The sequence below is a fragment of the Miscanthus floridulus genome, chromosome 8, assembly GCF_019320115.1.
Source record: "Miscanthus floridulus cultivar M001 chromosome 8, ASM1932011v1, whole genome shotgun sequence".
In the NCBI taxonomy this organism is placed as follows: domain Eukaryota; kingdom Viridiplantae; phylum Streptophyta; class Magnoliopsida; order Poales; family Poaceae; genus Miscanthus; species Miscanthus floridulus.
The window spans coordinates 173,504,681-173,530,893 of NC_089587.1; the positions used below are offsets into that span (position 1 = coordinate 173,504,681).

Sequence of the window (26,213 nt, forward strand, 5' to 3'; positions counted from 1 at the left end):
TAAGAACGGTCGGCCCGAGGGGGTTGCCGGAGCCCAAGCTGCGTCTCGTCATGTGTCCATTCGGGTGGTCAAGGGAGAACCAACTCCTCTGATCTTAACCCATTAAGGTAACCAGGGACTCGTATGGACTCCCTGGCTCACTCACTAACCCCTCCCATCAACTCTTTTTCTTTTCATGCTTTGTTCTAACATTTGAGGGCAATTTTTGGAATTGATCCATCGTATTTGTCTGATTGAGCTAAACGTTCGTGACCTAAATTAATCTGTCTGAATGTTTTCAGAACAAAATACGAGAAATGTACTGCTCTTTCAGGTTCGGTGCGACAATTATACAGTCTTACATGCTATACTGTGTTATATAATTATCTAGTACACTCACATCTTTTGTTAGTTAATTTAAGGTTTGCGATAGCGTCGGTTTCCATAATTTCTTCAAAGATGATTGCTCGAGATATAAGCACAGAATTTGAACTTTGTTCAGGTTCCGCCGTTTTGGTTTTCGCAACCCACCTAATATTTACATGCATGGTAGTGATAATACTATGGATTATTTGGTCGTGACCCCAGAGCAAAAAAAAAAAAAAAAAAAAGACCATACAAAGAGATGATAGTTTTTATTTTGTACCAGAAGTTACACAAAAAGGAAACATATATTTTCCTGGGCACCCCGAAAAAAAAAACTTTAATATCTTTACTCTAAAAAAATATGAGTTTCTTAGTTATTAGTTCACTAAGGCTTCTCCTGCTGGTCATCCAAATAGTTGGATTTGGTAGTGGTTATGAATCACAACTTGATCATTATAATCTGCGCGCACTACTACACTTCTTTTCAAACCTCAAATATATTTCAGTACCGTATGACTTTCTTATATAATATATGGTTTCCTTTACCTAAAGTATTGTTCAGATGCTAACATACAGTAGATCTCAAACTTGATCCACAACAACGTCTCACTAAGCCGCTAAGCGGTTTCAGGATCTGCGTGCATCTCGAACACCACCAATTTCTCAATTCATATTAGCAACGGCGTGTTGAATATGCAGTTCTTGTACTCACGAGTCGATTTCACATCAGTGTCACATACTGTCTCTCGAACTTTGTTAAAGTATATCACTAAGCTGGTGTAACTAGTTGGGTGACTACTTGTTGGACACCCCCACCTCCAAGATTTTACTCAACACAATGCTTACCAGTTACCAGAAACACAAACAGGACGGAAGACATGAGACTGGAAAACAACGATTCAGAAAGCTAGGCTACACGATGCAGTACATGGTTGTATGTTACTGTCCTTGTTAGCTAACATACCTATCCAATCTGCGCTTTGCAAATTGAACAGCATAGTGTACTCATTGATACTGCGGTGCCATCTGGTTCTTGCCTGCTCAAGGCATGGTCTGTGGTATAGGATCCTGGTTAGTGTGAAATCTAGCTTAGCTGGACCGAATCTTCGTTTGTCCTCCGCACCACACATCCAAGGGCCCATCCAAGGGCCACAGTTCAGCAGCCTGTTCGTTTCGGCTGAAACGATTGTGAATTATTACTGCTGGCTGGTTTGGTATGAGAGAAAAATATTGTTCTGGCTTATAATCCATGATCGTTTACGACCAAGCGAACAGGCTGCAGATATAGTCTACACTGTGAACAGAACGACCCTAAACATCCCTTAGTTCAAGTTTAATCCGCGGAGGTACATCGTTCCAATCAATTTCAATTGCTCCGAAATTTGGTTGGCCTGCAACAGCAAAACACAAATGATTTAACAGTATTGCGTTCAAAAAAAATGATTTAACAGTACAAGTATAACCAAAACAGAACACAGCAGGAAATAAGATAAGCATATAGAAATCTTAGCAATGCCTTAAGATGTCCTATGATAACATTTTACAGTATAAATGAACTGCATTTTTTGGAGAGTTTTAGTTCAGTCCAGAATCAACAGCTTACTGGTTCAAAAAGAACAGAAAGGACCTTTGATCTTAAAAAAACTAAGAATTCCAGAAAAACAAAACAAGCTATCCGACACTGATGGATTCATACTTATAAGGTTTTACCCAAGAAAGAGTTGTACCTGTTGTGCATGATTTATACAGGCAATTTGGGCTCAAAACTCGCATGGTAGTTGGTGTTAGTACTGCCAGAAGTCTCATAAGAGGTTGAAATACTTCTGGCACAGTGTTGTCGACAGACTGGGTAAGACCACTCGAAGTAACATCGTACGATGGGTATTGAGCTCCACAGTCGAATCTGGTGATTTCTCCGAAATGGACATCCCCACTAATAAATATCACTCCAGGTATCTGCAAATAGTCACACAGTCCATAGATGTTTCATAAGAGTAATGAACACATAAACATCTGGTATCATGGTATATTCTAGAAGACTCAGGATTCCTTCAAAAGTTAATTGAAGGAGATATGCTAGCAACTACTGCATTTTATTATTTATGGAAAGGCTTAGACCCTAAATAATAGCTTGTCCACAGGAAAGTAATAGTAACCAACCTTACTACTATCAATCAATCTGAACAGCCTTTCTCTCTCCCTTGGGAAGCGTGCAAAGGACTCCACATAGAACAAAGGCCCAGTAGTGGCTGAAAGATTAGACACTACCTGTACATTGGGAACACAGCTATTATACAAATGGAGCACGGCTATTATAGCATATAAAAAAATGAAAGAAAATGCAATTGCTTATTATAGTTAAAGCATTAAGACATAAAATATAGAGCGATGAATCGGTAGGATATTCTCTGCCCATTGAAGAGCTGCCAAATAGGTGAATGTATTATTCAAATTCCGTTACCAAATACAATCACATGTACCATCTGTTTTATTTGAGGGAAAAACAGCCTACCAAATAATACAAGATATTTTATACTATCACTAAAATAAAACTTCTGGTAAGGTGCATTTCCGTATATAGATTTCTGACATTGTAAAAGTTTGTGAAGTTTTTTCAAAACTTCTATGCAGCCCATTAGTGGGAAACTAAGGTGTGCATCCAGAAAGTTCCATGGGAGTGAGCTTTTTAATAGCTTTTGCTGTGAAAACTTGTGGTATATGATTTCTATCTGACCATCTTTGGTACCTGGCTAGATTAGTTTTTGAAGTACATTTTTTAAAGTTTTCAATAAGTATATATATACGTGAAATAATAGGTTTACCTGGATCGAAGATCCAATGATGGTGATCTCTGATTGAGGACCATGAAGCTCCCTCTCTAGCCACTGCCACTGGGGATCTCCCAGAATAGTTCCATCACTTAATAGCGTGTCTCTGTGATATCTGGTATCCAGCAAGATTACCTGCAATACATTGCTGTTACCTTTAATTCAAAATTGATGATAAAATACAATTTACTACAGAAGGGGCAAAGGCACTAGTTCATATTTTTTTTTATTTAGCCCGGATGGATGACCATTCTAGACCTTATACCAGCTTTACGCCCAGTACCACCTGTGGATACTTGAAACGGCTACTGGGATGATGCTTTAGATTGATTGGGACATGCAAAGATGTAACATGTGTATGTTGTACCGATGTACTAAATTTAAATAGGGCAATATCCGGTGTAAATTGGATAAATATCAAATATCCATAAAAATTAAAGATGTAACATATGCGTATGTTGTAACGATGTACTAAACTTAATAGGCCAATATCTGGTGTAAATTGGATAAATATCAAATATCCATAAAAAAATTTATGTGAAGTTCTCAAAGTTTACATATATAAGAGGAGGACATGCTCTATATCACTCAAAAATTTGAACCTAAGGCTACCAGATATCAAAGGGGGAAACAGTATAGCAATGTGTCGCACTGTTCATAAATGTTTTTTGGTTTACAAGAAATATGTATTTTTTTGTCTTTGTATCCTGCAAACATAATTGACCTTGATCTTTAATTTTGCCCATTATCTATTGTTGAACACACACTTTCCTATTGTTTTTATCTTGAGAATCTTTAATACAAAGCAATGACTGGATTCAAATTCACAGAGTAGCAAGTTATTGAAAACTTGGACATCATTAAATACAAAGTATCGATTGCTGAGATAAGTTTGCACTCAAGGAACAAATAACAAAGCCAAAACAGAGCTGCTAAGGATAACCAGAAGGGATACATGATCCATTTTGAGAATTTGTTTTGAAGGAAATTTTACTAGACTCATAATAATGAAAAAAGGAGAACATAGCAAAGACTTAAAGAATCACTGCATCATGAGTATGATCAGGGGCGGAGCCAGGAATTGAGTATAGGGGGGCCATGTACAAGACTAGAACTAGTAAACCATACCAAGTTTTAGTCACATATATAATAGTAATATATATTTCACAAATATTAACCAAAAGAAAATTGCACATCTATTATCTTAAATTTAACTCTACGACTACCAATGAGATCATAGGCAATTGGATAAAAGAATAATAGTGACCGTTAATTACTAGATAAAAGTATAACACTGCATGATTATGGATTGCGGATTACCTGCTGCTTCTGGTGGCCTGACCGCCTGACGGAAACCTACAGAAGGCAATGTGGACGGCAGGTCGGCAGCCGGCGCCCGGCGGCGTCAATTTGGGGCAGCGGTGGCGACATGGCGTGGCGTCTCACGTTCGGCCTCCCACTCCAACCGTACCGGCGTGGCGATGTCCGCCAACCGGCGAAGCAGTCAAGCAGAAGAGAAGACGGACAGTTGAACAAGCAAGAAACGAAGGAAGTCAGGAAGGCTCGACGCTTTGTAGGCGAGAAACGAAGGAAGGCCCGACGCTTCATATTCAGTCGATGAAGGGAGCAGCAGCAATTACATGTTCGTGTAAATGGGCTGCTTCTTATTGAACCTCAAATACACTTATACACAGTATACACACGTTTGGAATGAATGGGAGGAGCCTAATTAACAGCATACATGCATGGATATTAACTAGTATATACTAGAGACTAGCAGCACGTCAGGGGGTGCCAGCACCCCCCCCCCCCCCCCCCCCCCCCCCCTCCGCCACTGAGTATGATGATGTGTTATATCACCCTATTTGAAAAAGAAATTAGATAAACCTTCTCTAGTTAACAGCAAAATTGAACATGACATAAGAGACTAAACCTTCACACATTTTCCTTCAGGGCCAAACACGTATGAGGCATAAACACCAGCTTGTTTCCTCCTAAACAAACAACAATAGAGTATTAAATTATCAGGCAGGGAGATTTCTTCCCTTGTTGACCGTTAAAAAATGAATAAGATTATTATGAGACATCTGCGGGTGTATGTCTGTATGTATGCAGATCCTGAAACTCAAACAGAAATGCCTGGTCACATCCTGGAAGAAGACTTTAATGTTACTGTGACCACAAAAGTAACAAGGAAATACCATTATAGCAACAATGGCAATAATATTCCATCCTACCTTAAATTCCAATAAAGAAAGAAACTACAAACAAATGAAAAATGGAAGAAATTTACCAGAAAGTTGCTACAGGCCTACAGCTATTGAACTATATATGTTATTACAGAACAGAACAAGAGCAGAGATTAAGGAACGTAAAAGGAGACAACTCCTGCTGATCCCTCCAAAAAAACTATATATATGTTAAACTTACAACAACAAAGGCCGGAGGTAAATAAAAATCTAAATGAGATCAAGCGTTATAGACACAGACTTGATAAGTTGATAGTGATCCATGTTTAGTTGAAATAAATGCAGAGCAAACAATAGAACTCACTTATGAATTGTATGATGGTTAAAGGATATAAGAAAATTAAACAGATGTTTGAGTGTCCAAGTTTAAAAATGAATTCCCCAAGTAATGTGGTGCTGATGAAATGCAGTATTTCCAGCGAAGGAAGCTGTTTTCTAATGATGAAAAATAGGTAGTGGGTGTGGACACAAGTATGTAAGACAGGTTGTAGGACAATGCTTTAAAGAAAACAAATAACATACCAATGTGCTCGGTCTGAATCGATTCAACAAACAATAACTACACAACATAAAAATGAAGAAAAGCTAAGATTAACTCCAGCGCTTCTAAGTGCATACCGTTTGCTGTCTTCAGGTTCATCCAAGAAATCTCCCTGCCTTACTTATGCAGTGTTCGGCTGAGCAACAAGTCGAACAAGCCGGCTTTTTGCTCAGCCGAACACTGCATAAGAGAAGCCTTTGAGTAATCACTTTCCCACTAAACTCTTTTCCTGCATCATTCAACCCATAATCATGGTCACCCCACGTCCCAATAACCTGCGGTTAGTGAATTTCAGTAGTGACACCACACCAGTTTCCCATCTTTCAGAAGAGGAAAGAAGAAGTAGTGTTGAAAACTGTCCATGAGTGCAGAACATACGTGAACTGTAATAAACGAAGAGACAAAGTAACACCCTAGCCCACAGATGGAGATTAAAAGTCTGTCTAAAATGCCTTCTTCTCTACCATAGAACCAATTCGGGACTGGGGACTGGGGTGGGGAGTGCATTATTGTAATGCTGTATCATCAGCATATCCATGCTACATCTTATTGTAATATCAATATAACCCTCAAATCCCATGAGGCCATGACACGAAAGCTGACAAAGCAAATTAGTCAGGAGCAAACGAGTAGCTGCGATCGTCAATGGGGGGGGGGGGGGGGGGGGGGGGGGAAGAAAGCAAAGGAGGCCAGGCCTGACCTGAGCGGTCTCCCTGAGCCTGGCGTACCCGGGCTGCGCCCTGGCGAGCTGGTACCGCCTCCGCAGCTCCTCCTCGGTGGAAGGGTAGAAGCGCGGCGCGTTCTTCCAGGGCCCCACGGTGCGGTCCCTCCCGAAGACCCGGAACGGGCGCTTGTTGTCGCCGTAGACGTTGTCCCCGAGCCAGACGAACACCTGCGGACCGAACCCCACGACGGCATCCCAAATGGGCTGCACGACGAAACAATCCCCGTCACAACGAATTGATCGAAATGGGCGGGCATGGCCGCGTGGGGCGTTCCGTCGACCACCTGGGGCTCGCTCTGGTTGGCGCAGGATCCAAAGGCGATCCTGGACACCACGGCGTTGGGGTCGGCGCGGGCGGATGAGGACAGGATTATCAGGAGGAGGAGGAGGAGAGGGAAGGTGGTGGCCGCCATTGCGGGTGGGGAGCGACGTACGAGCGAGCCCGGCCGGCAGCGGACGAGACGCCGAGACAGCGAGGAGAAATTCTCAATTGCGGGAGGGGATATCCCAATTTCCAAGGCGCCGGATCCCAGGCAGGAGAGGGGGAGGCAGAGGTGGACGTGTGGTGGTGGGGGCGATGCCGATGGCAGACGCAGACGCAGGCGCAGGCGCAGGCGCACGCAGAGAGCGAGGAAGAAAGCTGGAAGCTCCTTGTTTTGTTTGGCCTTTCTTTTCACCAGTTTCGTTTTAACTAATTATTAAATTAACGCGGTGGAACTGTGACCATTCCTTGGTTAACAAACCACGCCACGCCGTGATGACGTTTCTAGAGAACAACATGCAGGGATTTGCAGTGTCAGGCTCATCGAACTTCCTTTCAGCAAATGTACCCCCTTTAACCTATGCTGTTGCTAGCAATTTGGGATTTGGAAATCGTGTCGTTCGTCAAAAACAAAAGACAAGGGGATTGGAAATCATGCCACGGATCTACTCTACTACGTACTTTCATGGTGAATTGATGATCATGTCTTTGCTTGCCTCACGACCTGTTACGAGAGACTTGGTTGGGACGAAACTGCAGCAGCCCTTCCGGCTTTTGCAATGGATGGGAGCCAAAAGGCGTGATCCGGAGTGAAAAAGCTGCCAACTTGGCTAATTTACGTTTCGCCTTTTGCTTGGGATCATCAAAGAACTTTGCAACATGTGCTAGCAAAGTTTGCAGCAAACTGCTAAAGGCATCACGTTGCTATTCATGCTGAAGTTTCCATTTCGAGCTGGAATATTTCCAGAGTTATCACCTGTGTTAAGCAGAGATAAGCTGGCTTTTACAGAGGACCTAGTAAAGCTTCAGCACGAAACAAATTATCAGACGCTTTAATACTTTATGAACGCTGCAAAACCAGCCTGAGGCATCTGATTCCAACAAATACATAGCAGCTACATGCTACTCGTATTTTCTACCAACCATTCCAGACCACCACAAGTACTAAAACAAACAGATTGAAGAGCCATGAAAGAAACCACCCAGATTCGGCCAGGTTGCCGAGCTGCAAGCCTGCAACTCGAATTCTCGATACAGCAAAGAGCCGATTACATACAGTCAGCAACATAGTACATGGTCAACGAAAGTACCCACATTACATCTCATCTAGTCTAGATTCCAACAAAATATTACAGGCCATTGGGTTGCATCAGTTTATGTTTCCCCAGATAGCTTGCCCCGAGGTCACTTTGTTGCTTGGCCTTGCTGTCAGTTCATACAGGATCCGAGCAAATGTGTCTGAGTATTTCCCTTCTGATGTCAGAATCTCAGCAAAAGTGTTCTCGTGCACAAGGAGATGCATCCTGTTTTGAGGCTCAGAGACGAGGCTCTCCAGGATCATCGACGTCTTCCTGCACACCTCAGGCACGGGATGCGGCGTCTTCACAATCTTTAGGAGTCTATCTACAGCCCTGGTTCAATTGACATCAAAATGGTAAAATTTACAGATTGTTAATGCATTGTCTAAGTGTATGAAGCAGACATTTACCATCGCTCACTGGCAAGCTTGAGCCTGCAATCCATATTCACTTCGGCTACATTGTAGAGTGCACTAACAGCAGCAGCCTGTGCATCATATGCTGGTACACTCAATAGGTCAACTAGTCGTTTGTATATCTGCATCAAGTAAACCAATGTAAGTATGACACCTAGAGAGCTGGGAAACAGATAGCTTTATTCGAATCCATCTGCATACCATAACAGTACAACAGTAAATACTACTGCTAAATACAAAGAGTGATCCAAATTTCAAAAAGCATTTACCTGTGGAATGACAGGAAGAAGAAATGGCTCGTTGTCTGGATTTATTATCAGACGGCCGATCAATTCAGCAGCGGCACAGTGCCATGGCTTTACGGAAGAAGAAAGCATACCCATTATGGCATGAACTGCACCTTTCTCACTATCTTGGCAAAGAGCAGGCAAATGAGTAAACCTCAAAATAGAAATGAATTGGTAAAGAATAATGCAGTTCTAGAGTCATATCTTACGTCATTTTAATGAAAGATGGCTTTGATGAGCTGAAGATCCTCAGGTCCAACACAGGTGCTAAATTGACAAGGGTCTCCACCATGTTTGTTATGAGCTCGTCATCTTCTGCTCAATGACAAATACCAGTACCACATGAGTTCTATGTATTAAAGTCTGTCAGAAAAAATAGCTGGAGACATGTCACATAGCCCCAGGATAAATAGCTCACTCAAGTTACAGCAGATAGTCGAATAGGAGTACAAATATACCAAAAAAAAACATATAACTTTCACATCATCCAAATTTTGCAGAGTTAGACCAAACACAAAGTTCAAATAGGAACCATAAATAGCCAGTTTCTTTGCCAAGCTTGTGGAGAACTGAGCAATAGCTCGGTTGCAGAGGCCTCAAGTTGAGAGGCTAGCCACCCAGGTGTTCACAGTCACAGGTCATGTATGTACCTCCTTAAAGGGTCTGGCAGACTGGCACCTTAAGACAAAGCCAAGGGGAAGTCACCTCGTGGGGACTTTTCATAGAGTAATAAACAGCCTAGAAGGAGCATATGCAGGTAATAATTGGACAAAACATAAACTACAGCAAATTTAAAGAGCCAAACACATTCACGTAGCCTCATTTGACCATCACCAAGTTAATCTATAAATTAAAAAAACAAAGACAGGACAGTATTTCAACATTTACCTCTATTCTGGTCTTCTAAGCAATGGAATATAGTCTCCAAGCAATGCCTATGTTGAACCATGATAATCTCATTTTCTGGCATAAAAGAGAAATTGCGGATTATATTGGAGGCTGCAATAGCACACTGGTGCCTTTCTGCCCTCCCTTCATCATCATTGTTAAACAAGCCATCCTCATCAAACCAAAAGCTTGCAGCGCGCTTCTTCGTGACACTGGAGTCTTCCGGCTTTGATTGGTCATTATTAGAGGTACTGTAATTAACACATTTTATAGAACATAAGTATGGCAGTAAGGGCCATGGATACTGAGATGGGTTGTCAGGATCTTGGTAAGACTAGTAACAACATACGTGGCAGTGTCAGAGTAGACTTTTTCCATGTTCTCCTGGCCAAAGCCCGAGAGTGTTGTGTTGGCACCCAAAGTTCTTACTCTAGGTGGTTTCATATGGTCCTTAGGCATTGAAATATCTCTCCATTCATCAATCTGCACAAGATATCAAAGCATAAGACAGAATGCAAAAGAAAAGTGATGGTAGCTTCTTTTTGAGGAAATACACTGGCACATTAGTATGTTACTTAGCAAGAATTTAATTTGGTATAAGAAACATATGAATAAGATGAGATGAGAAAGTGCTTGGGTGACCCAGTAATAACTGAAAACCTCTTTTGACGTTATTAGGAAGAAGTTTATTGTTAGTTATCAACACGACAGACTCTTCCACAGTTAAATCTCTATCTGCCGCGTCCCCTCTCTCTCTCCCTCTCTCACCTCCAATGATGTGATTGCCACATGACAAAAAAATAATGTTGTCGCAACCAAATCACCAAACAAACACCTACACTCGTCCTAGGGAATGGTTTGCACCTGTTTTATATGATTCTGGACAAAAAAGGGTGAACCCTTGTGGGATATGGGGAGAACTCTGGGCAGCCTTATCCTTGCTTTTTTTTGCAACATGTAGGATAAAATTTTAAAAAGTGAAGGTTTGGGAACCATAATTAGATGACCTTTTTTTCCTTTGTATTATGGCTACAAACCTACAGTGGGCAATGGTGCATTGTTGCCATATCATAGTATGCATGAGGCCATTACCATTTTATTCAATGTTTATGTCAAAGGGAGATGCTAGCTTGATTAAATCTAGTTCAAATGCATTCTAATGCAAATACAACTAGCACTCATTAGCCAGACAGAACAAAGATTATGATAAAAAAAAATAAAAAGGAAATTGCATGATTTAGTAAAAGATACATCAAACTGGAAAGTAAAAAGGGAGACATACAACTTGAAGAAGAGCATCTAGGAGCCCAGGAACTTTAGCAAGAGGTGTTGTATCACGTCGTTGGTCGTCCTTCTCCTTAAATGAGAGTACTGTAAGGGCATTCAGCGCCCACAGTATCTCTGACTTCAACCCACTTTGCAATGCAAGGACAATTCTTTTGTTGTTCTGATCTGTCAAATAGCCAATGCTGGTAACCGTTATTAGAAAATGATTACTTGTGCAGTTCAAGCACATGATGAAGAACATGAGATATCATCTCTAACAAATGGGATAAAACAAGAGTAAAAGGACAATATAGACTCTATGCATCTTAAATGTAGAGAGCAGGATCACAAAAAGAAGGTGGTCATAATTGTAGCATGCCATGATTTGTCATCTGTACAAAAAAAGCTGTTTCCAGATTGGAAAATAATAACATGTACACACATTATAAATGCGTGTAGTAAAAGTGCTTGGCTGCTTGCACCTACATACACTTTCAAGCAAGGATATGTGCACAAGTATAAAATATCTAAGTCCAATTTTTAGTCATACCGAAACTCAGCTCTCATTTGACAGAGCTCCAATTCACAGCACCACGCCAGATATGAAATTTGTCGACCAGATTAAAGTGGTTTAGATATTTATATTTACTCTAGAATAGAAACACAATGATACAATACAACCAAGTAGTCTCAGTGTATCCCTGTTCCAGTTTCATGTATTTTAGAGCAAGGAATACACAACTTCAAGAACTCCTGGAGCTGGAGCTGTGCCATAAAGGTTCATGCAACAGAAATCATTACAGTTAACTTGGCTTGCAACACAACTCAAACTGGAAATGAAGCATATTACAAACTTCTAAGAATAAAAAAAGAAATCAGACTGAAAAAATGTCTAAATTGGATATTAAGGTCAGATTCAAAGTTGTTTGGAACTCTATAACCTAATCCAGGCCTGAATTATGTGTCTAAGCATTAGAGGTGGAGCAGTGGTCTGAAAGATAGCCTGTTAGTGTTCTACTGTATTGTTTTGATAAAGGGTCCAGTTGTGAGGTCAAACTTTTTTCCATTATGTGCAAACTTTGGTACTCCGCATGACTGTTTCGAGAGTATGAGCTGGGATCTGAAGGGAGCAGAAACTTAAGCTAAATTAGCTGCACTGTAGATCTTAGTTTGTATAACTGTGAACATGGCTATGATGTTGCTTCTGAGAAAACAACAAGCCACAACAAACTGACCCCAGATCTCCACCCATAAAACGTGCACTCAGATGCGAAAATCTTGGACCCCAACGCATTATGCCTCCAATGTCAATACCGGGCACATAAAAATTACACGGACCTTTCCAGCTCCAGCTGAAAGAGAGGATTATTCACGGTCTAAAGCCCCTAATTTGCATCCGACTACTCTACCCTAAGGAACGGAGGCAAGAGCAACAATTCAGAGGACCAGCACCCCAGTTCTTCAGGCTCCATGCCCTAAAAACCCATATAGGCTCAGATGAACTGCAGAAGCAGACGAATCAGCGGATTACCTGACAGGGCTGATAGGACTTGGAGGGACGGCCCAACCAGCACGGCGGACGCACCCGGGTCGACAACCGCCGCCGCGGCGGCAGCGGCCGCGGCTCCGCCGCCGGTGGTGCTCCCGAACGGGCGGCCGCGCTTCGCCGGCGTGCCTCCACCGGCCCCGCCAGACTTGCCTGTCTGCTTCTGCATAGCTAGGGTTTTGGAGCTCGGAGCCTGGAGGGCGGAGTGATGGAAACGTCGTGGTCGGAGCTCGGAATTGGGTGGGCACCGGCGTACCGCGACGGAGGCAGACAAGGGTGGCCGCAGGATCTCTACTCGGATGGTGGAGATTGAACGGACTGCTCGCTGTTGCTCTACAGATCTGGCATTCTGGCTATTCAGGTGGGCCCGATGGCAGTCCCAACCAATATGAATGTTTTTCTCAGAGTAAATTGCACGGCTGGTCCTTAAAGTATTACTGCCTGTTTAGTTGCACTTCATTTTGTAAAAATTTTCAAGATTTTCCGTCACATAGAATCTTTGGACGCATACATGAAGCATTAAATATAAATAAAAAATAAAACTAATTACACAGTTTAGACAAAATTCACGAGACGAATCTTTTAAGCCTAATTAGACTATGATTGGACACTAATTGCTAAATAACAACGAAAGTGCTACAGTACCATTTCGTCAAAATTTTTACAAACTAACAAGGTCTTAGACGGATTTCATCTCCCCCAAGCTACGAAATCGTACGCTTTGCTCCCTAATGTATTTAAGTGATTTCATTTAGGTCCAAAATAGACACGAGTAGTGTTAGAAGCAGACGTAGCCGTCCACGTGGACGATTTAAGGTGACATGGCTCTTTCCCCTTGCCCGTCTTCCTCCTCCGTCTCCGGCGCTAGCTCCCAGCTTCCCACTCCGCTTTCCCAGGCTCGCCATCTCCACCAGCGCTAGCTCCTAGTCTCCCACTCTGCCTTCCTGGGCTCTACCGCCGGCTTCTACCACACCGAGGTCATCGCTGGCTCCGAGGCGGCAGCGTAGGCGTCCGATTCCAATGGGAACATGACCCAGGTGTCGTTCATGGCTGGCGGCGCGGAGAAGAACGTGAGCGCCAGCTTGTTGCCCCGCTCGTCCTCGGTGGCAGCCGGTTCTCTCAGGTCCATGGTCCACTAGGTCACTCTGGTCAGACTCCTTCACAGCCACCACTAGTCTGGCGGCGTCGGCGCCGTTTGAAAGCTCTAGTTTGGTTTTGGTGAATTAATGAAACCCTAAGTGCTAACCTAGTTTATCAAGTGATCATGACATAGGTAGCACACTTCAAGTAGAGAAGCTAATGAAGATCATAGCATGACAATGGTGATGGCATGGCGTTGATCAAGGGCTTAAACTTGAAATGAAGAAAGAGAAAAACAAAAAGCTCAAGGCAAAGGTATAAAACATAGGAGCTATTTTGTTTTGGTGATCAAGACACTTAGAGAGTGTGATCACATTTAGGTTTGATAGCCGTACTATTAAGAGGAGTGAAACTCGTATCGGAATGCGGTTATCAAAGTGTCACTAGATGCTTTAACTCATTGCATATGCATTTAGAATCTAGTGGAGAGCTAACACCCTTGATAATATTTGTGAAAATATGCTAACACATGTGCATAAGGTGTTTGTAGGGTTGAGATGGGTTTGGGTCCTCGACAGGATTTGGCGCTTTCGGGAAAATGAAATGCCTATTTTCTATTGCGCCGGATGCAAATTCTTGGTGGTTGGTACATTGGAGTAAGGGTGGAGAAGATAGAAGTGAAAACAAGTTGATCGCGAAGATGCTGGCGTCGGTCAACTGACCGGACGCTGGGTCTAAAAGCACCGGACGCTGGCAGGGTGCGTCCGGTCAGGCTGACGTACGGTGATGCAGAAGCTGGAGTGTGATCGGACGCTGGGCTGCATCCGATCACGTGCGACCGGACGCGTTCGGTCGAAGAAATACGCCTCGGGTACCTTACTGGAAACGACTGGACGCTGGGGTCCAGCGTCCGATCAGTTGAAGCTGCTACGTCCGGTCGCGTTGACTGTCGGTATAGTGGCTAGGGTTTACCACCGGATGCTGGGCTGTGTCCGGTCGAGGTGGACCAGACGCGTCCGGTCGAGGAAAACCAGGTTTTGACCCTTACTATACTCGACCGGACACTGAGGTTCCAGCGTCCGGTCAGTTTTAATCGGAGCGTCCGGTCAGCGTCATAGCTGTTGGAATCTGACGAACAGCGTTTGAAGGCAATGACACGTGGTGTCCATCTGTGGATCGGATGCTGAGTCTAGGGTCCGGTCAAGTGGACCGGAGCATCCGGTCAGAGCACAGAGTACTCAGTGAAGGGGTACAACGGCTCTATTTCGTGGGAGCTTCTATTTAAGCCCCATGGCCGGCTGTGGCTCACATCTTTGACCATTTTCATTGACATAGCAACCTTGTGAGCTAAGCCAAAGCCCTCCCACTCATCTACATCATTGATTCATCATCATAGTGAGATTGGGAGTGATCCAAGTGCATTGCTTGAGTGATTGCATCTAGAGGCACTTGGTGTTCGTGTTTCGCTGTGGATTTCGCTTGTTACTCTTGGTGGTTGCCGCCACCTAGACGGCTTGGAGCAGTGAGGATCGTCGAGCGGAGGTGGTGATTGTCTTCGGCTCCGATCGTGGTGATTGTGAGGGGTTCTTGACCTTTCCCCAGCGGAGCGTCAAAAAGTACTCTAGTGGATTGCTCGTGGCTTGTGTAATCCTCATCTTATGTTGGTTGTGCGGCACTCTATTGAGGGTTTGGCGTGTGAAGCCAATTAGCGCGTGAACCTCTAAGTGAGTGAATCGCCACAATAAGGACTAGCTTACCGGCAAGCAAGTGAACCTCGGTAAAAATTATTGTGTTCATCATTGATTCCGAGGTGATTGGTCTTCATTGTTATTCATCTTTGTGATTGATTGGTACTTTATCTATACGGCGGTATAACTATCCTAATCACTCTCTTTACTTTACCGTAAACTAGTTGACAAGCTCTTTAGTGTAGCTAGTTGTGAGAGCTTACTTGGTTGGTTGGTGTGGTTCTTTAGTTAGTCTTTGAGAGCACACTAACATAGGATAGTGTCTTTGCTATTGTGTGAATAGATACTATCTAAACTAGAATTGTGGCAGGTGGCTTGCATTTTGAGTAGGCTAGCGCAACACTTGCTTCGCCTCATAATTGTCTAACCACTTTGTTAAGTGTTATTGTAGAAATTTTATTAGGCTATTCACCCCCCTCTAGCCATTAGGACCTTTCATCGCTGGAACGCCGCTGCTGTTCGTGGCGTTGATGCCGAGGCGCTCGAGCAGCTCCAGGAGGTGGTTGAGGAGCAAGAGGACGCACACCAAACTCGCCGCGGATCGTCATGACCGTCGGTGGAACCTCGCTCGCGTGCGGCCACGGGACCTCACGCCCACCGCGGAGCCTTGCTCGAGTGACCGCTGGCAGGACCTCGTGCTGCCGCGGATCGTGGCTCGCGCGTGGCCGTGAGACCTCCCACGCACGAGGCCATGGGTGGAGATGCCTGAGCGCGGCCGGGCTCACAGCGCCATGAATGGAGACGACGGCACGCCAACGACAGCCGAGGTCTTGATCACGCAGGTGGATCTTGCCCCGGCCACCGTGACGGCGCAGCGCTCAAACCACAGCCATTGCATCTGTCATTGAGGTCCAGTGGCAGAAACTGTAGCGACGGGCGTGGCCCGGCCGGTGGCATCATGTCCGACGACGACGGTGCGTGTGGTGCATCCAGTCCGAGCAGTCCCACATGCGGTGCCTCTGCGTGCTCAGGACGGACGCCATTGTTTGGCTCGATGCCCGCATGCTCCGATACTCCACATGGTGCAACAGGTGCCGGACATGGCTGCTGCACGCGCACATGGTACATGTATGGTGCTCCATGGCGGCGTCATTCGTCATTGTTGGCGATGAGAGCACTCGTGCAGCACGGCTACGATAGAGTGACAGCGAGGCACATCCACATGCACGGTAGCATGGCACGATAAGGTCATGGCGGCGGCATGCCGCGTTCCAGCATCGTCGCAGCAGCGCTACCCTCACACCCCACCACGGATGCTTCTACTACCTAGGGTGACCCCGAATCGAAAGAGAGAGGCAGGGCAGACCGAGATCGAGGGAGGACGACCATGCACGAGCATGCGTCTGACGACCATGGTGGATGTCGCACCGAGATTTGGACCAATGGGCCTCTACCTTGGATGAGCAGTGGTGCAATCTGGTGGAGAGGGTGGAGAAGGCCTTGGCTAAGCTGGAGTAGAGGGGAACCAGACAATGGTGAAAGCTCTAGTTTGGTTTTGGTTAATTGATGAAACCCTAAGTGCTAACCTAGTTTATCAAAGTGATTATGAGATAGGTAGCACCACTCCAAGTGATGAAGCAATGACAAAGATCATGACAATGGTGATGGCATGGTGATGATCAAATGCTTGAACTTGGAAAAGAAGAAAGAGAAAAACAAAAGGCTCAAGGCAAAGGTATAAAATGTAGGAGCCATTTTGTTTTAATGATCAAGACACTTAGTGAGTGTGATCACATTTAGGATAGATAGTCGTACTATTAAGAGGAGTGAAACTCGTATCGAAATATGGTTATCAAAGTGCCACTAGATGCTCTAACTCATTGAATATGCATTTAGAATCTAGTGGATCACTAACACCCTTGAAGATATTTGTGAAAATATGCTAACACATGTGCACAAGATGATACACTTGGTGGTTAGCACTTTTGAGCAAGGGTGAAGAAGACAGAGGAGATGCCAGTGTCGGTCAAGTGACCGGACGCTGGATCTGTATGCACCGGACGCTAACTGCCTATGTCCGATCACGCTGACCTGGCGGTACAGTAGCTAGGGTATACCACCGGACGCTGGGCTATGTCCGGTCGAGGTGGACCGGACGCGTCCGGTCGAGGAAAAATGGATTTGGACCCTTACTGTACTCGATCGGACGCTGAGGCTCCAGCATCCGGTCAGTTTAGCCGGAGCGTCCGGTCAGCGCATAGCCGTTGTGATCTGATGGTTCTGTTTTAACTCAGAGTGACACGTGACATAAATCAGTGGACCGGACGCTGAGTCCAGGGTCCGGTCAGTTTGACCGGAGCGTCTAGTCAGAGCGCGTTTTGCCCAGTGAAGGGGTATAACGGCTCTATTTGATTAGGGCTCTATTTATAGCCTCTTGGCCGGCTGAAGCTAAAACTATTGCACATTTTCATTGATATAGCAACCTTGTGAGCTTAGCCAAAGCCCTCCCACTCATCTCCATTATTGATCCATCATCATTGTGAGATTGGGAGAGAATCCAAGTGCATTGCTTGAGTGATTGCATCTAGTGGCACTTGGTATTCGTGTTGCGCTGCGGATTTCGCTTGTTTCTCTTGGTGGTTGCCACCACCTAGACGGTTGGGGCAGTGGTGGAGGATCGACACGAGTTGGTGATTGTTCGTGGCCATCTCCGGTGATTGTAAAGGGAGTTGTACCTTCCTCGGCGGAGTGCCGAAAGGTAACTCTAGTAATTGCTTGTGTCATTGAGTTACCTCACTTATGGGTTGGTTCTTGCGGTGTCCTATCGTGTGGACGAGGTTTATGAAACACCTCTTAGCTGCCGAACCACCAAGTGTTGGTCGACACAACGGGGACGTAGCGTGTTGGCAAGCACGTGAACCTCGGGAGAAAATCGATTGTCCCTTGTCTTTGGCATTCTCCCGGTGATTGGCTATATATTCATCTTGTGATTGGTTCATCCTCTACACGGCGGTATAATCACCCTACTCACTTATTTACATTCTTGCAAACTAGTTGATACAAGCTCTTTAGTGTAATTAGAATTGAGAGCTTGCTTTATTATTTACATTCATCTAGTTGAGCTCTTTAGAGTAGCAAAGTTGAGAGCTCTTAGTGAGTAGTTACATAGTAAGTTTGGGTGCCTAAGTAATCATTGCAACTAGAATTGTTGGATAGGTGGCTTGCAACCCTTGTAGAGCTAGAGCAAGTTTGCATTACGCTATTTGTCATACTAATCAAATTGCTCTAGTTTATTTGTAGATTTTTAAATAGGCTATTCACCCCCCTCTAGCCATATTAGGACCTTTCAAATGGCGAGACGACGATGGTGAGTTTGGAGGTCGAAGCTCGTCGACGTCAATGGCGGGGCTCTAGAACAAGCAGAGAGGAAGAGCAGAGCAGCGCAACGCTACTCCTCATTCTTGCCCACGCGGGGCGAGGTAGCAAGCTGCGTGCATGCTGCCGCAGACGAGAGTCGTCGCTCTGCCTCGCGCCCAGGCCGCCGTGGGCGAGCGCCGCTACGCTTCGCACGCACGTCGCCGTGGGCATGCACTCGGACATCGCTGCCCCGTCGCGCACGGCCATTGCTATCGTACCACCGCCTCCACTTGGGTGTGCGGATGCTCTGCGCCGCCGTCGCTCACACGCGTAGGCGTGGGCAGGCCTCAGTTGTCCATCAATTGCGCCACCACCACGTTGCAGCCGTCCGCCGCCTCTGCTGCCGCCATACATCATGTCCATGTGGACGACCACGTCAGCTTCCAACCCTGCTCGTGTCTATTTTGGACCTGGATGAGATCACTTAAATATGTTAGTAAACCAAACGTGCGATTTCGTAGCTTGAGGACCTAGACGAAACCCGCCCAATACTTTAAGGATCGGCCGTGCAATTTACTCTTTTTCTTAAAAAAAGCATTTCTATAATATTGCTAAGGCCATATTTGATATCACTTATAAGCTGCTTATATGGTTAAAATAAGCTAAGATTAAAACTCAATGGTAGTTTCTCTGGCCACGTTTCTGTCCGTAACACTCTTTTGTACTAAAATAGAGAAGTTGGGTCTGATCAACTTTTTTTAGCCGCTCTTTTGATTCTTAGTTAAATGCTTTTTTCACCGCTATACCCAACAGTGTTTAAGGGTTTTTCGATCCTACCTGCTAAGAATCAGCACTATGTCTGAATGCTAATTAGAAGGGCTAAACATGAATTATTTTTAAACTAATTACATAAGTCGTGACTAATCAGCGAGACAAATCTATTAATCCTAATTAGCCATGTTTACTGTAGCTAATTTAGGATTAATAGATTCTTCTCGCTAATTAGTCACCGCTTATGCAATTAGTTTTAAAATTAGCTCACGTTTGATCCAACTGAATAGCATCTAAACATAGTGCTATTTTTTTATACTAAAGATCCAAATAGATCCTAAGTCAACCGATGATCTTTTCAAAAATAAGTTTTTGTTCAATCATATATATTCTTTCATAGTACTTCTACCAGCGCAGTCAGGATGGTTGGGTTGTGCATTGTACGTTTGTTAGTAAAAGAGAAAAAAAAAGTTTGGTGAGAGGGGTTAGTGAGTGAACCAGAGCAACCACGCACGGAAGAGCCTTTAAAGGCTCACTCATCCGCATGGAAACCCAAGGGAGATGTACAACGGGCCTCACCATGGATCAATGTCATCAGGCGGGGCCCATCGCCGGTGCGGCGAGCTCCCCAGGCCGAAGCTGCCTCATCATCATTTCTTTTCATTTCATGAGAGATCAGGGGCCACCGGCAGGAACAGTCCAACGGCTTTGAGCACTGGCTCAAACTCACAACCCAAGGCTGAGGGCCCAAAATTTCGTTTCTTCCCGATCAACTGGGCCCAGCAGCCTTTGTCGCTGCATCAAACTCTTTTGCCCTCCGGTGGCTGGAGTGACAGGCGCGCGCCACCAAGCCTGGCAGCGCGCGTTCGGCTGCGTTCCATTCTAAGCTGGGTTGCTGCGCCTTCGATTAGCGGTACGGCACTACAAGACAGCGTAGAAGAACCTGCAGATGAACGTGGTTTTTTTTGCGTGATGGCCATGCACGAGAGCAGTCCAGGCAGAGGAGGGCCATCACGCAAAAAATCCCGTGCCTTCCTGTTTGGCTTTCTTTGTTTTCAAGTCTCAAGTCACACCGGCAGAAACCAACATCGACCGTGGGCATGCGCAAGCAGGACGCAGAGCTCAGTGCGGCATGCGTCGTCGGTGGGCGTCACGGACACCGTGCCCACGGGTGGGGTCCGTGACTCCGTGTCCGTCGCCGCCGAGGCAGACGACGCGGGTGCGGCAGCACGGCGTCGCGCAGGAACGTGAGGAGAGGCTCCCGGGACGTGCTTGATGCTTAGCTTGATAGGTGTGAGGCTTCTGGTTTGAGTGACTTATCCTGAGTTACCAGCGTCGCATCCTTCTTTATTTATTGCCAGCCGAGTCAACACCCTTATTGACAAAATGCTGGAGAAGAATGGAACACCTGAGGCGCTTGCCTTGAGAGTAAAGGTAAATAAAACTAGAATTAACTGCCTCTTAATGTTAGAACTTAAACTATTCACAAAAGTATGCAATATGCCATCCTCTGTTCTCTGGCCCAAACTAGCAAATTAGTTCTCCTAGAAGAAATTCTCTGGCCCAAGGTGGGAGGCGTTGGCCAAGAAACAGAGGTTGTTGTGGGCATCCCACCGGTGTCAAGAACCCAGCTTGAATTGGCATTCTTAACTTCACAAAAATAACTCTCGAGTGATGCACTTTCAGGTCAACCCGATGCCCAACCAAGCTTTGCGGGCATTATTTCCCTTACCCGATGTGAGATCATGTAATTACACCATAGGAACTGATGATAGGTGATTAGCGATCAGCCAATTATGATCTCTGTTTGAGATGTGAAAACTAGAAGAGTGCACAACCATCAGTATTATACCTTTCCACAATTTGGGCATGTATCACTTCTCTCCATCCATTCATAAATACAACCAAGATGAAAATGGTGACAGCACTTAGTTATAAGTTTTGGATCGCCTGGCGTGTATTCTGCACAGTGAATTAAATCATTAATGAATTGGTGAAAAAAATGTTCAGACACACCAAGATGAACCGCCATGTGCTTAGGAAAATTTATTTGAACACAAACCTTCCAGAGAAGTAGGGCAGACATCCTCATCTTCTGTAGCTAGACAACTCATAGCTGGTTCAGAGACGAACCTTATATTCATCCTCATTTTCAGTGTTGCATCACTGAATAATTAATAAGAATTTTTCACAGTATCACTGAATTACTAATCTATGTCTGCATGTATGTTTGTTAGTAATAATTAATAAGTAAAGAAAAAAAAAGTTGGTGAGAGGGGTTAGTGAGTGAACCAGAACGACCATACGGAAGGGCCCATGGGCCCCTAATAATGCATATAAACCCCGCATGGAAGCCCAGGGAGACGTACAATAATAGGCCTCAAAATCCTGGGACATCTAGGCCCATCCAATCGCCGTACAACAGGCTTCCCAAATGCTGGGCATCTAGCCCCAGCCAATCGCCGATTCGGCGAGCTCCCCGTGCCAATGCCCGTCTCGGGTTGAGCTGCTGGCTTAAACTCACCACCCAGGCTGAGGACCCAAAGTATATCCATTTTTTTCTCCACAGACCAACCAGCATCTGGCCCAGCAGCCCTGTCACTGCACCAACTCTTTTGCCCTCCGGTGGCTGGAGTGACAGGGCCGCGCCACCGGACCTGGCGGCGCACGCATGGCCGTGTCACTTATTAAGCTGGGTTGATACGGAACTAAAAGAGAGCGGAGAACCTGCAGGTGAATGCGGGTTTGCCTGATGGTCATGCACACGAGACGAGAGCAGTCCAGGCAGAGGACGAATGACAAATTAACCTCGACCGTGGTTTTTTTTTCCAGTTAAACAATAATTTGGCGCGCAGTGACACGAGCAGGCAGACCGACGACGTAACTTCGGAGTTCCGAGTAGGGCGGTTGCCGTCCATGACCAAATGTCTTTCCTTTATTCGGATCCTATCGTACTATAGTATTATCTTTTAATTAATAATGCCAAACCATCAGTTATGGTTTTTTAAATTTACGTGGTCACTGGTCAGTCAGGTGGATGGGATTGCATTTTCAGAGATAACCATGGCCCATTGGCTATTGATCGATCGGCCTCCTAGGCTCCTATCTTTATCATTGTGATTGATTCTTTTGCGCAAAGTTTAACGCGCGCTAGATCACGCTGAGAGCGCGACCCGGGCTGGCACATACGTGCGCGCCCACGCAGTCCGCTCTCGCCCCCACGCGGCCCATGCACACAGCTAGGGTTCTGGCCATGGCGGCGGCGGTCTTCACGAACTCCGGCGGGGCGTTGGTCGGCACCGGAGACGAAGAAGACGACACCGGCAGCTAGGGTTCCGGCAACCTCCATCTCCAATCCCGGCGGGCTTAGAAGGGGCCGGCCAGGGGGAGGCTGGTCGGCTAGGCGGTGGGAAAGGAAGTGTGGGGGTATTAACCCCCTATACCCTTACGGCTAGGCATGGGTCGGCCCGGACCAGGGGGTCTGGCCCACTAGAAGACGACGCGCGGCCCGGCCAATCTGTTCGGAGTCCCGCGCAAGGAATCAAGGCAGATTTGAAGATCAAGCAAGATCCTGGTCGGTTAGAATATGAATCCTTATCCGGCCACCTATGGCAATTGTAACTGGTTAGGATTAGTTTCCAGATCTGTAACCCTGCCCCCCAGACTATATAAGGCGGGCAGGGGACCCCTCTCAAAAACATCTCTTATTGATATACAACAATACAATCAGACGCAGGACGTAGGTATTACGCCTTCACAGCAGCCGAACCTGGATAAAACCTCGTGTCTGTCTTACGTCACCATCTTGTTTGTAGCTTGCGTATCTGTCTGCCGATAATCTACTACCTTGGGCATACCCCTAGGTAGACTGCCGACCATATTTCGTCGACAGTGGCGCGCCAGGTACGAGGTGTGCGTACTGCTCTCCAGACGAACAAGATGGTCATCATCCCCGGTTCCATGGCTATGCCGAACGGCCTCACGTTCACCATCGGCCAGATCACCTGGACCACTGGCTCCGACGACTTCATCGCCATGACCACGGAGGAGGCGCAGATTCAATCTGCGACGACCACTGCTTCATCTGCATCGGCTACGGCTCCGACCATGGTGGATCTGGCTCCGGCCACGCCAGCATCGTCTTCAGCCACGCCGACAACCCGTCGTCCGCTTCCTTGCTACAAAGGGAGGCAGATCGACAACACCGACCTACTCGACTCCATCGATCGGGTCGGAACCAAACTTGCTGAAACCCTAGCTCTGGTAAGTTCGATTCAAAGTCAACCTAATGAGCAGGTAACTACTACCCACAACAGATCTACCCGACCAGCTCGGGCCAGTCGTCCTGCATGACTTGGTACGGATCTCGTGGTCACATCTACTCCTGAAGGGCGCTCCGTTCGTCGCTGGCCAGCCCCCGCGATGGGACTCTGGCTCTCTGAGTACGAAGCCTCGATGGAGAACTACCAGGCTCAGCCCTACGGCCTGCGCAACTTCATCAACATGGTTCGGATTGAGGAGTATCAAGAAGGATCGGTCCACATAGTTCAAGAGGGTGGCTCAAGCTCCCCGTCCGGCATCGCATCTAATGGCTCCGTCCACACCGAGATCCAGCATCATGACGATGAAGGCGTTGAATACGATCTGGATATCCCAGACCATGCCCCAGGATTCCCATGATTCTCATCCTTCCCACCAAGGCGAGGAGACTTGATCAATGTTGTCAGTAATGATGAACCACCGGTAGTTGGCGAAACAGAACAAGAAAGGCTAGCACGCGAAGCACGCAATATTGACCGGTTTAATCGCCGACAAGTCGAAGCCGAGGCAGAAGAGGAGGCACGACGCATAAGGGTCCAGCCACGCGACCTTAACAATGCCTTTGACAGGGTGGGGGACAAGCAGGTCTTCAGGACTCCAAGCGCCAACGTAGCTGTTGCTATGGCGACAATGCAACGACTACCCAATACCCTAGAAATCTAGGCAGTTCGTGATGATATACAAGCTTACCTGATGGCTGCTATGGCCTAGACCACAGAGATTGTAAATCAAGCCCGGGCTCCATCCGTCTCAGTCGAATCAAGCAACAGCCGCCAGTACTCAAGTTGCTCACAGCCACCCAACCAACGTGGCTCGCGCAACAACGACCCATCAGACAACCATCAAGGCGGAAACGGTGGTCATGATGGTGGTCGGGACGACAACCACCGCGACTACCAGGATGACAACCGCTGAGACAACCGCGACAATCGCCGTGATAACCGCGGTCGCAGGGTTAACCAGGGTGGCAATCGGGATCGCCGTGATGGCAATAACGATCTCCGCCATTCCCTCGGAGAACGCGATCTACGCGATCGCATTAACCAAAGAGCCAACGATCATGCATCCCACGAAAGCTATCGCCGTATGGAATATGATACTACCCATGGCCCTCTGGGTTTGAAGCAGTTTACTCCACACCTTCGCCAAGTCATATGGCCCAAGAACTTCAAGCTCGAAAAACTTCAGAAGTACGACGTCAAGGAGAACCCCAAATTATGGGTCATGCTCTACGAAACCGCGTGCAGATTAGCCATGACTGACGAGCACGTTATGTCTAATTACTTCCCAGTCGCCGTTGGCCATGCAGGCCACCAATGGCTGGTCAGCTTGTCGGCGAACTACTTTGATTCTTGGCAAGAGCTCAAGTAAGCATTCATCGACAACTTCATTGCTACTTGCGAGCAACCCGGCAACAAATATGATCTGTAGCGGATTCAAGATCGCAAAGATGAGCCACTGCGCAAGTATGTCCGACGCTTCTCAAAGATGTGTATCAAGGTCCCATCAATCTCCGACAATGAGGCAATCGAGGCTTTCATCACTAGTCTCCGCTTCCACGATGCCCTAAGGGACAAGCTCCTCCGCAAGAGACCTAAATCAGTCACAGCGCTCCTAGCCACTGCTAAAAAATATGCGGATGCCGATGATGCTAAAAAGATAATCATCGAATAAGCAGCAAGGGTTCCACGCTCTGACCACCCCCCACACCGCGACTACCACAGCAACCGTGGTCGGAATGACAATTTTGATCGCTGTAACTAGCTCAACGATTCTCGCGACCACCATGACTAGCATAATCAGCGGCGTAATCGCCATGACGATTACAGGGGCAAGCGTGCTCGAGAAGACGATGGCAAGGTCAACACCGTTAAAAAAGGTGGCGCACGTCGCAACTACGAAGAAGACTACGCCAAAGCATTGAAAGGACCCTGCCAGCTCCATCCCAAGTCAAACCATATCATGGAGAATTGCTATGTTCTCAAATCTATCTACACGCGCTAATAGGCTCTAGATACATCCGACAAGCCTAACAACGTAGGGGAGCAGTGTAACGAGGACAACGATGATGAAGACACAGATCCCCGTCACAAGTACGTCAAGCCAACCGATCGTGTCCACACCATCATTGGGGGCAAAGTGTCCATTGAGACCAAACAAGAACGCAAGTTGCTCGCCCGCGCTTGCTTGAACGTGGCCAACGCCGACAACCTCATCGCTGATCTGCGGCTCCCTCCTTGGTCTCACCGCGAGATCTCCTTCAGTAGAAAGGACCAATGGGCTGCAATACCTAAGCCAGGATGTTTTCCTCTGGTTCTCGATCCTTGTATCAACAAGGTTCAGTTCG

General features: G+C 46.2%; 1 protein-coding gene and 1 pseudogene across 1 annotated transcript; both read right to left on the reverse strand.

Annotated features, from left to right (window-relative positions):
* Positions 1 to 823: 823 nt before the first annotated feature.
* LOC136477554 (uncharacterized) lies at positions 824 to 7,335 on the reverse strand (annotated as a pseudogene).
* Positions 7,336 to 8,156: 821 nt separating this feature from the next.
* On the reverse strand, positions 8,157 to 12,905 carry LOC136474037 (armadillo repeat-containing protein LFR-like). Its single transcript, XM_066471655.1, has 8 exons — positions 12,636 to 12,905; positions 11,121 to 11,290; positions 10,188 to 10,321; positions 9,839 to 10,089; positions 9,160 to 9,265; positions 8,933 to 9,071; positions 8,658 to 8,785; positions 8,157 to 8,580 (listed from the first exon to the last, which is right to left on the reverse strand). Exons 1-8 carry the CDS (start codon positions 12,817 to 12,819, stop codon positions 8,319 to 8,321), a joined length of 1,374 nt encoding a protein of 457 aa, XP_066327752.1. The 5' UTR covers positions 12,820 to 12,905; the 3' UTR covers positions 8,157 to 8,318.
* Positions 12,906 to 26,213: the final 13,308 nt, after the last annotated feature.

Bases quoted from the DNA above. Each gene is read 5' to 3' on its own strand.
- LOC136474037 (XM_066471655.1), bottom strand. From the start codon at position 12,819: ATGCAGAAGCAGACAGGCAAGTCTGGCGGGGCCGGTGGAGGCACGCCG. The intron at 10,322-11,120 runs GTATGTCTCCCT...TATCTTGTGCAG, and splicing joins TAGATGCTCTTCTTCAAGTT to ATTGATGAATGGAGAGATAT. The intron at 9,072-9,159 runs GTAAGATATGAC...TTGCCAAGATAG, and splicing joins CCATCTTTCATTAAAATGAC to TGAGAAAGGTGCAGTTCATG.